Source organism: Sinocyclocheilus rhinocerous, unplaced genomic scaffold, assembly GCF_001515625.1.
Source record: "Sinocyclocheilus rhinocerous isolate Xijiao unplaced genomic scaffold, SAMN03320098_v1.1 scaffold191, whole genome shotgun sequence".
Classification (NCBI taxonomy): domain Eukaryota; kingdom Metazoa; phylum Chordata; class Actinopteri; order Cypriniformes; family Cyprinidae; genus Sinocyclocheilus; species Sinocyclocheilus rhinocerous.
The window spans coordinates 112,755-128,570 of record NW_015625580.1 but is presented as its reverse complement, the minus strand read 5'-3'; the positions used below and the strand labels follow the sequence as shown (position 1 = coordinate 128,570).

Sequence of the window (15,816 nt, the reverse complement as noted above, 5' to 3'; positions counted from 1 at the left end):
TTGTAGTGACTTTTATAATCATATCACATGAGAAAGCACTTGTACTTTAGAATGAAAGACAAGCTTGTTTCAATTTTAACTGCAGGATGTTGTCCATTTGTGTTCAATGATCAGTAAGAGAGCTAAGCTAGCTGTTATTGTCAATGTTGTATTCCTGCTCACTGTTGTCTTAGATTGCATAACTTGTATGTTTTAGCTTTAATGAGTTCATTTTGACCACTAAAAACATAAATGCCTTTATTCACTTCTGAAACCCAGTGAAATGTTTGCTATTCAAATGGCATTTACATTTCTAAAATGTTGTAATTTCAGGTTTTAGTTACTCTACCACTTGTAATTAACTTAAGAAAAAAAGTGAATGTGGAAGTCTTCATTTATCTAGATAAACATGCAAGTATCCTTTGCATCAGGACCATTGTAGTGACTTTTATAATCATATCACATGAGAAAGCACTTGTACTTTAGAATGAAAGACAAGCTTGTTTCAATTTTAACTGCAGGATGTTGTCCATTTGTGTTCAATGATCGGTAAGAGAGCTAAGCTAGCTGTTATTGTCAATGTTGTATTCCTGCTCACTGTTGTCTTAGATTGCATAACTTGTATGTTTTAGCTTAAAAATTCATATTGTGCGTGTGACCTGTGTGTATGTACAGAGGATTGTCTGAGGTCATGTGCGCAGTGTGTGAACATTTGATAATGAGTGAGAATTCACAGCATGTCTTATATACCCTAAATTGATCATTTATATCTCCTCAGTAAAGGGATATCATTTTCCAGACTGTTAAACCCAGTTGTTTAGTCATGGTTGGAAAAGCTGCATACAAATATTAGGTTAGCAAATTAACATAATTAGGATCAGAAAGAATAATGTTTTGTTATTACCCTAAGCTTTTTCTACGTGTTTTTAAAAAAAAATTAAGTTTCAGTTTCTTTAGTCATACTTTTATGAACAGTTTAAAATGTGAAATTTCATGAAGGTGCAGTTAAAATGAATGCACCAATAATTTTTTTAATGTATTTAATTTAAATATAACCCAAATAAAATGTATAGCTAAACATGAAATAAAATGAAAAATAAAAAAAATATATGAACTGGTCTGGTCTTAGATGTACCTTTTTTCACCATCTGTTATTTTGGGAGAAGATAGTGGATTGAGTCTGTGCAAAATAAGGTTTGCCAAGGATGAATGCATTGTACATTAAGTTACTTAAAGAGAGAGTTCACCCAAAAAATATTGTCATAAATTTTGTCATCATTTACTCACCCTCAAGTTGTTTCAAAGCTGTATGACTTTCTTTTGTGAACCATAAAAGAAGATATTTTGACAAATGTCTCAGTGTTTTTGCACATACAATGAAAGTTAAAGGTCACCAAAACTGTTTGGTAACCAACATATTTCAAAATATCTTCTTTTATGATTTTCTTTTGTGGAACTTAAAAGTTTGGAACGAGATGAGGGTGATTTTTGGGTCAACTGTCCCTTTAACCAGCATTAGATTTATTGAGCATTACATGATCTTCAAAAGCCCTCAGATGGAGATGGATTGTGGATTAAATGTCAGAGAATTTAAATGTCAAATTTTTTGAGACTTGGTGTGAATCAAAAACAATGATCATTTTATGATATCATGGTATGTTTTTGAATGCTTTGCTCAACATTGTAGACTGAGAAAAAGCCACATAACTGAAACCGTGCGTCCCAGTTTATTTACATTCAGAAATGCACAATAAATGTTGGTTTTCATCATTTTAGGAGTACACTTACTAGCAGCATATAGATGACTTGAAATATAATAGACTTGGACGAAAAGCCACATTAGGTATTTAACAGTATCAACATGTTTCATATTTTCATCCACCTCTAAATAGTAAGGATTATTTTTCCTCCTTTGTGCAGAATTTATTCTTCGCCCGGCGTTCTGATTGGCTGTTTCGGCAGAGCAAGGCTTCCCATGGAAACTCAGCTGAACTCTATTTAATTCACCTCCTTTAGGTTTGTGTGTGTGTTTGGGGTGGGGGTCTGGCAAGCTTGTTTCCTTCAGCTCGATTCAATTTAGCAGCTCTAACACCTTGTTGTGTTCATGAAGCCTTAGTGATGTTGCACCATGAGGAATATCTTTTGCATGCTGTTCCATTTCTAGTAAACAAGCACACAAACTCCCTTCCCTTCCTCCTAATCTGCATCTTCCTGACAGCTGGGCCGAATTCAATATCAAGATGAACGTTCCCAGTCATCTCCGGGATCACTCGCACATCTCCCGTGCCCGTGAATTCAAATCGTGAAAGGTTCTTTCGCGGCTTCTCTGGCCAGACGCGGCTTGCTATAACTGGAGGCTCTTTTTAAAGGTTCGCAGTTGTCCAGAAGGCAGATATGCTTGGATGTCGAGTGCATGTGTGTTTGTGTGGGCTTGCTCGTGTATGTGTGCGCATTTGAGCTGTAAGTGTGCTAGTACGTGGGTGTGCACCATTGCCGTTTGTCTCTGAGCGACTGACTGATTAGCAGGAGAGGACTAATGCTTGTGCTTTTCCGAGCTAATTGAATTCGTCTCAGAATGGCTCTGAGCAGCATCTGCCGGGACGAAGTTTGGTGTCTTAACGGGGTGTTCGGCATGGTTGCTGAGCCGCTAGCATGGCATGGATATTTAATGGGCTGTTTAATTATGAAGGGCCAGATCAGTCTCGCTGTGAAGGGACGTGGGTTGCTACATGAGCCTTTCTCTCGTTCTGACCTTTTAAGAGTGCTGGAGAGAGAACGAGTCAGGGAAACTCCTATACTGGGCCTGATCAGGCTGGCCATTATGTAAGCTTACGCTCAGTAGGCCCTGTGAGAGGCTGTTTAATTGAGCTGCTTGGAGATGGCAGTCTGCGCTTCACCTCTGTGTTGATCTTTGCACTGTCACCAAGAGCAGAAGAGGAACTTCCTGATGCTTAGACCTCTTAGTAGATGATGAGAGATATATTTATATAAATATTTAAATATTAGGAACTGTTCTTATTTATAAACAGTTTTTTTTTTTTATTTGTATGAATGAGAGTTGATCTCAAACTGTGGCACGTGGATTGTCGCCCACTGCTGTGGAAATTTACAAAACTGCAGAATATAAGTGTTTTATTTCAGTTGGTATTATGTTTTTGTTTTATTTTTAGTTTCCAATCTAGAAACCGTTTTAATTCTGTCATCATCTACTTAATATGTCAAAACCCATATGAAATTTTGAAGATTGTGCCTGTCACTCTCTTCCATGCTGCAGTTCATATAAATGGGTACAAAAGCGGCATAAATGTTTCAGAAAATTTCACGTCTTGTGTCTCACATGTTCTGTATTAAAGGTGCATTCAGTATTTTTTGCTAGGGTTAGCATTGCTGTACATTATGGACCGATACCACAATGATGTTAGATGCTGCGTGCGCTGCCCAGTCCCACCAGGAATTCGTTGGACTTTTTTGTGGCCGAAAATAACAGAATTTTCTGTGGCTTTTCTCAAAGATTGTGGTGATATTTGCAGCACTTTTTTATGTTGCAGTGAAAACTCACCAATAATCATGATGAACTTATGTTATTATTTTTAGTGATGGTAAGAGCACAATTACCTGTAAATACTTTTGCAGTAATTTTACAAACACTTTTTACTTTTCCAAAAAGTATTTGGAATACTTTTGAAATAACTACTGAAATTGTGGTTCTGTTTCCCCATGCACAAGGCAATAGTGGCATCAGCATAGAATGTTCCTAATTCTCTCTGAACTTTTCTTTCCTTTTGAAACACTTTTATAGTGTCTTTGTGCTTTATATGGTCAGTCCATCCCTGATCACTTTACAGTGGAATACTTTAATATAGCTTGTGTGTATAATGCATAGCCTACATTTGCACTGCAGGATGTAAAAAGATAAGTGGTGTTGACCGTTCTCAAGTGCTGATCATAGCCAGCACATCACAATTTTATTCTGAGAACTAAAAAGAGAGGCAAAAAGGAGGTGTTTGCCAAAAGGCGAGATGAAAATCTATCATGTGTTTTTGTCTGCTTTTGGCTCAGATACATAGGATTCAGCACTGTTTTGAAGTGATTCCATGCACTTCTAAAGAGAAGTTTAAAGATCAAATTCAGAAATGTATTTACTATTAAAGTGTTTGGATGGAAGATGTTCTCAGAATGGCAGCTCTGCTCTATTCTATGATAAATGGCAAACATTTATAGCATCAATTCCCTAAAATCTTTGCCCTCCAACTGATCACCCCCCCCCCTTTTTTGGGAGAGAATTTGGTAATATTCTCAGCTGTACAAGTACTGCTATTGTCATATTTACCACATTCATTTATTTTTCTTAATTTTTTTCCTTAGTACTATCATTGTACTATCAAGGGAAAAAAGATGTGATTCTGCTTGTTTCATGCCTTCTTTCTCTGTTTATTCAATAAAACATTTTTAACAAGAAAAAGGGATTTTAATGGACTGTAAAACTGCATGTTAACACTTTATTGTTTTTATAGTGATCTGGTCCTTCCACAGATCTGCAAAAGAGCCAGTCAAGGGTCTGATGAAGGTTGTGTAGCACCATCGTTTATTAAAACTGTAAGAATATTGTGATTAACCGAAATATGGTGTTATGTTGCCCAGTTCTCAATCCAAAAAGATGTACGTGCTCAAAAGTGTTGGAAGGAACATTGTTGTTACTAGGTGCTGCCTGAATGTTTAGCTCAGGTTGTATTATTGTTAACAGGTTGTAATTATTATTATTATTATCATTTTTTTATTAACTCATTTAGGATCACAAAGATGAAAAGAGCAAAGTTTACTGAATCATATGTTTCAGTTTTCTTCCAAATCAGCTTTTGTTTCTTTCTCTCTCTTTTCTCACTGGAGTATTTATTTGGAGTGTGTGGGTGACAGTGGCTGTTCAGCCTGTCTGAAGTTGTGTTTTGGCCGGAGCTGCTAGACTAAAAGTGCAGATTCTGAAAGAGTGAACGTGAGAGACATGATGTCATTTCCCACAAGAAAATGCCTATAACCTGCGATGTGATCAGAAATATTCACACAATAGATCAAATACACACTGTGACCTTCAGTGAATAGGAGCGTTAACCTGCAGCAGGAAGAACGATGCCCCTACGATGACCTGGTTATGTCACACTGCAGAGGTGCCAGGGGCATTAGTAATGTGAACAGAGGGGCCACTTTATTTACAGTCCAGCACAGCACATCATTTGCATAGTAGTTTCAGCTCCTATAGTTCTGGTGCGGATTGGCATGCTGCTTACAGTTTAGTGTATACAGTACTGTCTACTGCTACTGATATTCAGTGAAGCACACCAGGCACAAACATAGGCAGTGATAAGCATTCACACAGCACAGTGGTGATACTACATTGTTGTCACATATAGGCTACATTAAATATTATATTGTATTTAAAAAAAAAACAGAATTAAATATGTATATAAACTACATTAAATGTTTAATTCAGTATCATACACACACATACACACACGTGAATGATTATGTACTTTTAATGAAAGATTGAATAATTTATTTTTTTTCTCTCTCTTCAGAGTTTTGTTGTGCAGCGGTTATGTGAGTTCTGTGTGTGCACTCATAGGCTCAATGGTTAAATGCTGTTGGATGTTTGTGAGTGTTGCTTTCATTGTGTTGGTATTAGCTTACATCACTTTAAGTTTTCTCTTGAACAGTACAGATGAATTGCAAAAGAGCCATTGAAAGTAATGATGGAGAATGTGCAAAAAAGGGAATTCAAAATCATGTTGTGGTGTTCTCATGATGGTTTTTATCTCAAAGAGGTTAAAGCAGATTTATAGTTTAATTATGAAATAGATTTTTATATTTTTAGTGGTCATTTTTCTGTTTAGTTCTCGACGTGGTAGATGCTTAAGGTAATTCATGCTTGTGAGATGTCATAGCTTATATGTATATATATATATATATATATATATATATATAAAATACAAAGCTTTGCAATAAGGGTAAATAATGAGTCAAAGCTAGATTTTGCTTCCACTTGAAACAAAAATGGCATCCTTTTGTGGAAAAGACTTAGGCCAACATGAATTTTGTGCTGGTTTATACTGGTTTGGTGCTGGTCTAACTGGTGGACAAACATAGTTTCTGAAGCTATGAATGACCAAAAAAGATTTGCCATCCAGTACTGCTGGTTAAGCTAGTTAAATAAGCAAAAAAAATCTATTTTTGTTTATCATACATTTTTGTTGTAGCAGTTGGAAAAAATAAAAGTAAAAATGTGTGCTTATGGACCATTTTTACATCTTAAAAGAATAAAAATGAGTGATATTTCCAAGACTGTAATATAACCAGTGAATTATTGCAGTTTATGGAGAGGGAATGAAGGGAATTTCTGACAACTCCAAAATTGACATAATTTAATACAATGGTTTTGTTAGCAAATTTAATGTGTGGATTAATTGGCATGTATTTTATTTCAGAAAAAATTGCTGCAGTCGGTGTTGGCTGCAACAAAAATAGAAACTGTGGTGATGTGTGCTATGTGCGCTGCACCGAGCAGCATTTAAATGCCCATAACACACACACATCTCTTTTGTTTCAACTGTGAAGCTCTCACAAATTGGGAATCAATTCAAAAGCCAAGAATTATGTAATAAACAAGCACTCATGGTGCGCAAGGACCACTTTTTGTTAAGTGGTTGTAGTTAGGCCTCATGCAGTGTTATATTGTGATGCAATGTATGTGAGGGGTGTTTGGGGGGGTTCAGGTTAGGTCAAGGGGCCTGACATGAAATCAAACAGGATCTTTGTCACAGCAGATGAATGCCTGTCAGTGCCATGAGCTCTGATTCTCACCGTTTATCTAATCTGTCTGTCTCTCTCTCCTTCCTTCTTTCAGTCTGCTGCTTTGTGGTGCACAAGCGTTGCCATGAATTCGTCACCTTCTCCTGCCCAGGAGCAGATAAGGGTCCTGCATCAGATGTGAGTACAAAAATCTCTTCTATTTCCTTCCTTCCTCCACTTTTCTGCTTTCTGTCTCCCCTTCTCTTTGTAAGTGTGTTAGATAGCTGCGGTGACGATAACCCTCCGCTTCAGATTTCCTCCTGGAGTCTTCTTCTCTGCTCATTTTGTCTCTGGCCCCTGAGTTATACAACCATTTAAATCAACAAATTACCCTGTCTATAGTGACAGCTACAGGAAGCGCGTCCACACGGGGGCCCAGAGCTCTTTTTTGTTATTGTGGATGCGAGGGAACTTAGAATGCCAGCTCAATCACATCATTACAATTACTACACACAGGAACAGGAGGGAGAATGAATGGAGCTGTGCAGTTACGGGAAATGGCTTTGCTCTTTGAATCGGTGTAATTATGAAAAATACATTTCTGCTTCACTCTCAGCCACTTCTTGATTCTCTGTCTGTCTAAACTAGCGCTTTTCACCAGGGGTTACATAAAAAGAAAATCTGAATTGTGAACAAAACTCTCACGGCAAAACCATAGCAAGCAATCATTTTACTGCATAATCCAGAAATCAATTTGTCACCATAGGCATAAATTAAAAAAAACAACAACAACACAGTAGGGGTGGACAAAATATCGATAAGGCAATATATCATTGTCCTTCTCCGTGTGATATGAGAATCGATATGCTGGCGCCAAATATCGATATTTTAATTAATAAAATAAGGCACTGTAAATAGATTTCCCTGCTCCCAGCGTCGCTACTTCATGGCTCCTCGAAATGGTGCTCAACACATGAATGAGGGAAACGCGAACATAAGTTAACTAACCTAAGAAAAAGAGTTTTTTAACAGAATGGCGGACAACAGTGTGAGTGAAATTATAGTTCTGACATGCTCTTTTTTTTGAGTGCGTGCACACTAAAAAGCCTGTCAAACAGCGCCTGATTACTGGACTAAGTTATCTTTCGTGTCTGAGTGTGCTAATACTGTCAAAACACACAAGGTTTACATATAAACACAGTTGGTTATGTCTAAAGTGAATGTAAACAGTTGAGAGAAAAACAGATGCTTGCCTGTATATTAGGCTGCGTTTACACTTGGCATTAACATGCGACCTGTATCCGGATGTTGTCCACATACCCTTTGAAAAGACAAGTGTAAACGCGCTTCTGATCGGAATGTTATCCGATCAGCGTGTCCTGGTCCAGAGGTAGTCGAGGACGCATTGTGATCGGATCTCAGCGTAATGTAAAAACTGATGATCCGATCTGCTTGATCGAATCATGGTGATCGCATGTTAATGCCAAGTGTAAACGCAGCCTTAGATGCATGCAGCTCTTAAAGCGACAGCAGACTAATTGTACTAAACATGCTGCCGCTTGTCAAGGGATAGTTCACCCAAAAATTTTATTTTAACATGAAAAAAATGTTATGGAAGTCACTGGGGACAAGCAACTGTTTGGTTACCCACACTCTTCACAATAACTTTTATGTTCAACAGAAGAAAGAAACTCATGTCAACATATTCTGTTACACCAAATACACAAAATAATGATCTTTAAAATAGCATCATATGACCCCTTTAAAACAACTTGAGGGTGAATATATGATGACAGAATTTTAATTTTTGCAGAATTTTCAGCAGGTTGGACTTGAATAAAGAGAGAAAACCTGCACTTAACCTTTTCACAGGCATTTTGTTTTCATAGTTAGATATCGTGATGTATCATTATAGGATTGTCTAGCAATATATAAATTATCGCAGAATTGCTGTATCGTGATATTATCGTTATCATGAGCCATGTATCATATTGTATTGTGAGGTACCCTGTGATTCCCACTCATAAAAAAACAGTAAAAGCCATGAATCAGACCAATCTGTTCCAAGATGAATCATTATTAATGAATTATTATTAATGAAGAATTATTCATTTCTTAAAAGTTAGTGTATCGGTTTCATAAAATCCTCTTAGTTTCCCTCTCATATTTCCTTTGGACACCATAGAACACCCTTGCAGCCCCCTGGTGGTCCTTGGACCCCAGTTTGAGAACCCCTGCTTATATTTGTCAGTAAATAAATAGATAGAAAGTTAATAGTGTTATGTATTTGCTGCTTTCAACATATGACCGTTACACCCACTACTTATGCTACCTCCATCTTTGATAAACAAACGAGTAAAACCATATAAACTCCTGTAAAACCATATATGGGAACTGTTTTTTGTGTATTCAGAAGGGCTTCAGCCTTCATTTATGAACTAGAATGTTCTGCCTTGAGATAAGATGCTGTATTCTTTCACATTCTCAGAAGTGCCTTGCAGACTTGATAGTCCCAGTGATGTGCGTCTGACAGTCCTCTCAGCGGTCTTCCCTCAGTCAGACGTACCTTCAGCTCTCAGAGGAGCGCCCTACAAGTCCCGGGTCGGCTCCCCTGCCTAGAATACCGTAATATTTACACAGTGCGCCCAGCGGGGCCAGGCAATATGACACGGCTGGCAGACACCCCACAAAGGGATTCAGAGTGATCTAAAATGGAGAATGTTGGTGGGATGTCGTTAGCACATTTCCACGCCGCAATCCACATTAGTGATCTGGCGCTGTCCCACCACTTCTCGAAGAAGCCTCACCATTCATCTCATTCATGCAGAAGAAATGCGCCCTTTCTTCTTCTTCCAGAGCCACGGTGATGAGGTTCACGCTTAATTATATTTTCACGTTTGTTCTCCACCGGTCTAGAAGTGCCGCCAAAACCACGTGCGCTCTAGACGTCGGCGTGTCAGTAATCTAGGCGCGATTTCTTTTTGATGAAGCCTTGGCCTTGTGACTTTGTCATTAGTTTCATTAGTTTTTTCCTGTGTAAATCTGCTAGCTATAGTCTCAGAAGAGCCACTAAAGGGGATTGTAGGTATAAATATAGTCAATGTCAAAGACAGCCAAGCAAGGCGGACTCAAAGATGTTTTCGAAGAGGCTCGTTTTAGGCATCAATTATAGAACTGGGCTAATTAGACGTTCACCAAGGGATTTCTGTACCGGTAGTCTCATTAAACTCTCATTCACATCATAAGAACTCTGTATCGCATTGAAACTCAGTTGTGCAACAAAAACCAGACCAAACCAGACTTTAGGTGGGTTCATAGACGTGTGAGCTTATGTTTGTTTTTGCTTGCAAGTCTTATTCCATAGTCTGTGTTTTGTATTGAAGGAAGTTTGTCAAATGTGACAAGGACTGTTGGCTTTGATCAGTAAGGATTTTAGAACCTTCGATCAAGGGTGTAACGCCCACTGATTTCTTGGGAAACCTAAAATATCTACCTTTTTTTAATCTCAGCCCTCACTCTCATGTTGGATCAGTTCACTTTCTTAATAAATAATTAAAATCGATGATATGTCAGCATTGCTGTGGTCAGTTTCTGTTGCGCATAAGGCATTGTCAAATAGTGAGAAAGAGTTTCCCAGTTTATCTTCTCAGCCCTGGTGATCGTCACCTCTTAAAAATGCTACAGACAGAGACACACAGCTCCACTGGAATAATTGGCTACAGTAGACAAGCCAATTGTTCCAATGCTGTCATTTGCCACAAGAGCAGAGCTTGTTAGCTGCATTGCTGCCTGTCTGGCATGAGCAACAGTGGAGATACACACAAACCAGTGTTAATTTCGTTGACGAATAATTTTCGTCAACAACATTTTTTTCACTAACGACAACGAGACGATAACAAACTAAAACTCTTTTTGAATGACAAAAACTATGACGAATATTTATTGACATTTTCGTCAACTAATAAAAACGAGACGAAAATCTTAGGGAGGGACGATTTGGGAAGAGATTCATTCAGAACGAATCTGCTGAAGTGGTTCGGAAGTTAGATGCGTACATATGAACCGGCGGGACATAAGCTAACATACACTTGCTTCACATCTCATAAAACGTTAAAAAATGTCAATATGTGGGAATAAGAGAAGAGCAGACATATGGATAAATCTGAAGACGCAAGAGAGAACTAATTTCGGTCAGGTGTCCTGACATTTTATCCTAGCCGTCAGATTGTCCTACCAGGGTTTACTGCGCATGCGCACATCAATATTGCATCCTTTTTCTCATGCTGAACAACAATATTTAATGTATCTGCATTACTGTAAGGGTAGGTTTAGGGTTGCGGTAGGTGTAGACTTTAATAAAACACAATCTAATAGGTAGAAAAAATTATTTATTGTTGGTTTCCTGTAGCTGTATCCCTTCTATCTACAACCGCGAATATAACACATAATTCCTGTATTTGCATTACTGTAAGGGTAGGTTTAGGTTTGAGGTAGGTGTAGACGTTAATAAACCATAATTTTACAGGTAGCATTTTTCGTTGTCGAATTGTACTACCCACTGTTTTAATGGGAGGTAGCAAAATCTGACAGGGTAGCACAAATCGACAGAACACCGGTTCCCTCTCGAAACTTTCAGTTCAGAATTAAATATTCCAGACAGTGTCACCGTATAATAATGACTTTAATCTTCTTCTAAAAATATACATTAGCTTGAGTGAACAACATGAATTTGTTACACAAGAGGCAAGCAGCTGAAACATAGTTAGCTAGGCAAATGCACAGGGTTGGGGAGTAACGAAATACATGTAACGTTGTTATGTAGGCTATTTAATATACAAAATATGAGTAAATTCGTTATAGTTACATTTATGTAACTATGTATTTTAGATTACCAAAGTGATTACTTTGAATTTTAATGTCATTAATTTAATTTAATAATAATAATGTACAATGTTTGGAATTTTTTGCCAATGAGGCAACTATCTGAAGGAAATAATGAGAAGAATAGCAAAGTGCAGTAAACGGTAAAACCGTTTGCACTACAAGTGTGTTCATAATTAAGATAATAAATTAAAATAATATGGTAAGATACAACAGTTTGCAATATCACGCAGCAAAACGAGCCGTTTTGTACAGCTAAAAATAACTGAAAGCAGACGACACCGGAAGCCAGACACATTAAAGCCGCGATGTGGCTCGCGGCCTATTCGGGATGAGGCCCACTGCCGCCAGCGTGCCGCTGGTGGGCCCTCCCGGTGACGGGAGCGTCGTCTTGTCGCTCCACCAACCCCAACGGTCACCCCGTTCCCCGGTCTCACTCCCCGAGGACTGCTTCCGCCCTCCTTCCAACATCGCGGAGTTTGTATCCTTTAGCCAGGAGGAGGGGGATGACTCGATGTCCATCTCGGCCTCGGAGAGGGAGGATTGGGCGGGATCGGAGTCCGATCAGCCGGACAGCATGGGGCCCCCAGACCTCCAGGAGGAGCTCATGAGGGTTCTGTCAAGGGCTGTCCAGGAGTTGGAGCTTACCTGGAGTCCTCCAGAGGAGCCTGCCAGGAGTAAGCTTGACTCCTGGTATTTCAGGTCCACCCGGAAAGCTGACTCGAGGACGTCGGTCCCCTTTTTCCCCGACGTACATGAGCAGCTGGTAAAAACATGGGTCTGCGCCCCAATCAGCGTGCGTCCACTCTGCCACACAGGCCATTTTTTCCCACGTGGATGGGGCGGAGGCCCACGGGTACGTGCGCTCTCCCCCAGTCGAGGAGACCGTCGCTGCGCACCTGTGTCCTGCAGCAGCCAAGACCCTAGGCTCAGACATCAGCCTCCCCTCAAAGCCGTGCAGGACCACCGCCCACCTTGCCAATAAAGCATATGCGTCTGATGGCGAGGCGGCTTCCGCGCTGCACGCCATGGCAGTGCTGCAGGTTTTTCAGGCGAAGCTCCTGCAGGCAGCGGGGGTCGGAGCCCTCACGGCAGAGGCCATTAAGGATCTGCGCGCAGCAACGGACTTCGCGCTGATGGTGACGAAGCGAGCGGCCCAGGCTGTGGGTAAGGCCATGGGTTTTATGGTCGTCCTTCAGAGGCATCTTTGGTTAAACCTAGCTGACCTCAAGGATGCTGACCGTAAAGTGCTGCTGAATGCTCCTGTGACTCCCTCCGGCCTTTTTGGTAACGTCGTGGAGTCCATTACTGAGCGCTTCGCGGAGGCTCAAAAGCGCGCCAAAGCCATGAGTCACGTGATGCCGAGGCGCGCTTTCCAGCAGCAGACGGCGAGATCCAGATCCTCGTCGGCACCTGGCTCTTCCCAGCGGAGGGATAACCCCAGGTCAGCGACCGCGGCGGTGACTGCTACTGCTCCTCGCCAGGAGTCGGATGTCCGGAGGAAGGCGTTGGGTCCCGGGAGGAAACGCCACGGCCAGTGGAGGAGCCTGCGACGTGACTCTCGCCCGCCGCCGGCTGCTAAGCCATCGTCCTGATGGTCTGAAGAGAGGAGGAGAGTGCGCGAGCGGCCCGGCTCCCAAGCGCCACAAGTTCATGTTTTCAAATGTTTGTGTGTTGGATGTTCATTCAATAAAAATGCATACATTCTCACAAAAAGAGCTATTTCCTCCTCACTCAGTCAATGCGGTGCTGCTCGCCCCGCCTTAGAGCAGTGCAGAGCCGCCGCCCACACACACGCCAACGCCGGCGCATCCAACGACCAAGCCGCTAAAGCCGCTATGTCAGTTCCTGAGCGTGTGAGAAGTTATTCCGGGAATCTCGCGCTGGCTACTCGGTGTGATAGAGCGTGGATATACTCTTCAATTCAGACGCAGACCACCCCGTTTCAATGGCGTGGTGCAGTCTCTAACATTGCCTCGAAACGCCCAGGTTCTGAGACTAGAGGTATGCAGGCTGCTCAAAAAAGGAGCGATAGAACGAGTCCCTCCCAGCCAGCTGGAGAGCGGGTTTTACAGCCGCTATTTCGTGGTACCCAAAAGAGACGGGGGACTCCGCCCGATTCTAGATCTCAGGCCCATCAACAGAGCGCTTTACAAGCGTCCATTCAGGATGATAACGCTGAAACAAATCCTTGCGCAAATTCGCCCCGGGGACTGGCTTGCGTCCGTGGACTTAAAGAACGCATACTTTCACATTCAGATAGCACCGCATCACAGACGCTTTCTGAGGTTTGCTTTCGAGGGCACAGCGTACCAATACTCTGTTCTCCCGTTCGGGCTGGCTTTGGCCCCGCGCACTTTCTCGAAGTGCATGGATGCAGCACTTTCCCCCCTCAGAGCGAGTGGGATGCACGTTCTCAACTATCTGGACGATTGACTGATTTTAGCTCAGTCCCGGGACACACTAGTCAGCCATATAGACACGCTGCTTCGTCACTTGGAGTCCTTAGGGCTATGTGTCAACATGCAGAAGAGCATTCTCGCCCCGAGTCAGTCTATAACGTAGCTGGGAGTGTGCTTCGACTCGGTGGAGATGCGAGCCCGCCTCTCTCGGGAGCACTCGGTGGCCATTTTGTCTTCCCTGCGCCATTTCAGACTGGGCAGCTCTGTTCACTTGAAGGAATTTCAGAGGCTGCTGGGACTCATGGCGTCTGCTCCATTCGAGCCTTTAGCATCCGTTGATATGAAGGAGCTATCTCTCAAAACTGCACTTCTTCTTGCCCTCGCTTCGGCTAAGCGCATAGGGGATTTACATGCGTTTTCTGTGGACAGTGACTGTATTCGCTTCGGACCCGGTGACTGCAGCGTCACTCTCCGGCCGAGGCCGGGCTACGTGCCTAAATCACTATCTACCCCCTTCAGAGCGCAGACTGTTTCGCTGTCTGCCCTGTCTTCTGAGTCATCGACCTCGCGTGATGCGGACGCTCAGACTTCGGTGTGCCCCGTCAGGGCTTTGAGGATTTACATTGACCGCTCGGCCAACTTTCGGCAATCTGACCAGCTTTTCGTGTGCTACGGTGGTTGTGCGAAGGGTCGGGCCGTGTCAAAACAGAGACTTTCCCACTGGATTGTGGACGCTATCACGGCTGCTTATACGAGCCAAGGTTTGGAATGCCCCTTTCACATTAGGGCCCACTCAACAAGAGCTATCGCCTCCTCCTGGGCGTGGTCGAGAGGTATGTCTATTCAAGATATATGCTTTGCAGCCGGCTGGTCTTCCCAGAATACCTTCGCCAGGTTTTACAAGCTGGACGTTCAGTCCTTAGCCTCCCGAGTGCTGTCGGTGAGTGACTGATTCACGTTTATGTTACCTCTATTCGTGTGTTGCTGCCTCGATTATCATGTTATGTGTTATGCTGTTTAACACCGTTATCTCTGTGCAGCCCCTGACAGTAATGTTGTTGCTTCTGCCCTGTTCTCAGCGCAGCTAACGTTATTAATGAACAGATATGCAAATTTCGTATGCCAGGGCTTTAGACGCTCATTGGCTTATCTCCACCTATCAGCTGCGAGCCCGCCTAACAAGCGTCGCTACAGGCTGCTCGTAGCCTCTCTCACGGCGGGATTGAATATCGTTACCATAACGGAGAAATATCTCCGTGATGTCTTGTGAAAGCTCGAGAGGGAACGGTCCGGTTACTGTCGTAACCTCGGTTCCCTGAGAGCGGGAACGAGATATCACGGTGGTCGCCGTGTTCGCTGCTCCATCAGCTAAGCTGCGTTCAGTATCCCGCTCTCAGGGAACCGAGGTTACGATAGTAACCGGAGCGTTTTCTGAGCGCAGACACTCAAGCATACACACACAGGAAGCGCGTCTCACAGCGCGAGAGTACTCTTTCGCGTCGCATGAACGGAGAATTACACACAAAATCATGTTCTAAATGTATTTATAGAAATAAATATGTCTGCTTGAAAGAATGAAGAATATGGTGAACAAGTTGCTATAAAGAATGCATAATTAGCCTATAAAACCATTGGTATTTCATTAAAAAGAAGACCATGTACTTGTTCTTTATGAGAAGTGGTTTTATTTAATTTTAACACAAAGGCATGTTGTGTGTCACGCAGTTAAATCGGTGTCTATCATGATAAAACCTTAATATCAAACCTATATAAT

General features: G+C 41.9%; 1 protein-coding gene across 1 annotated transcript in view; it reads left to right on the top strand.

Annotated features, from left to right (window-relative positions):
- The window catches only part of LOC107752983 (protein kinase C beta type-like), a 129,279-nt gene that overhangs the window by 32,138 nt on the left and 81,325 nt on the right, over nt 1–15,816 (top strand). The window contains exon 3 of the mRNA XM_016569064.1: nt 6,875–6,957. Coding sequence (XP_016424550.1) covers nt 6,875–6,957 — 83 coding nt within the window. The remainder of the gene's footprint in view (nt 1–6,874; nt 6,958–15,816) is intronic.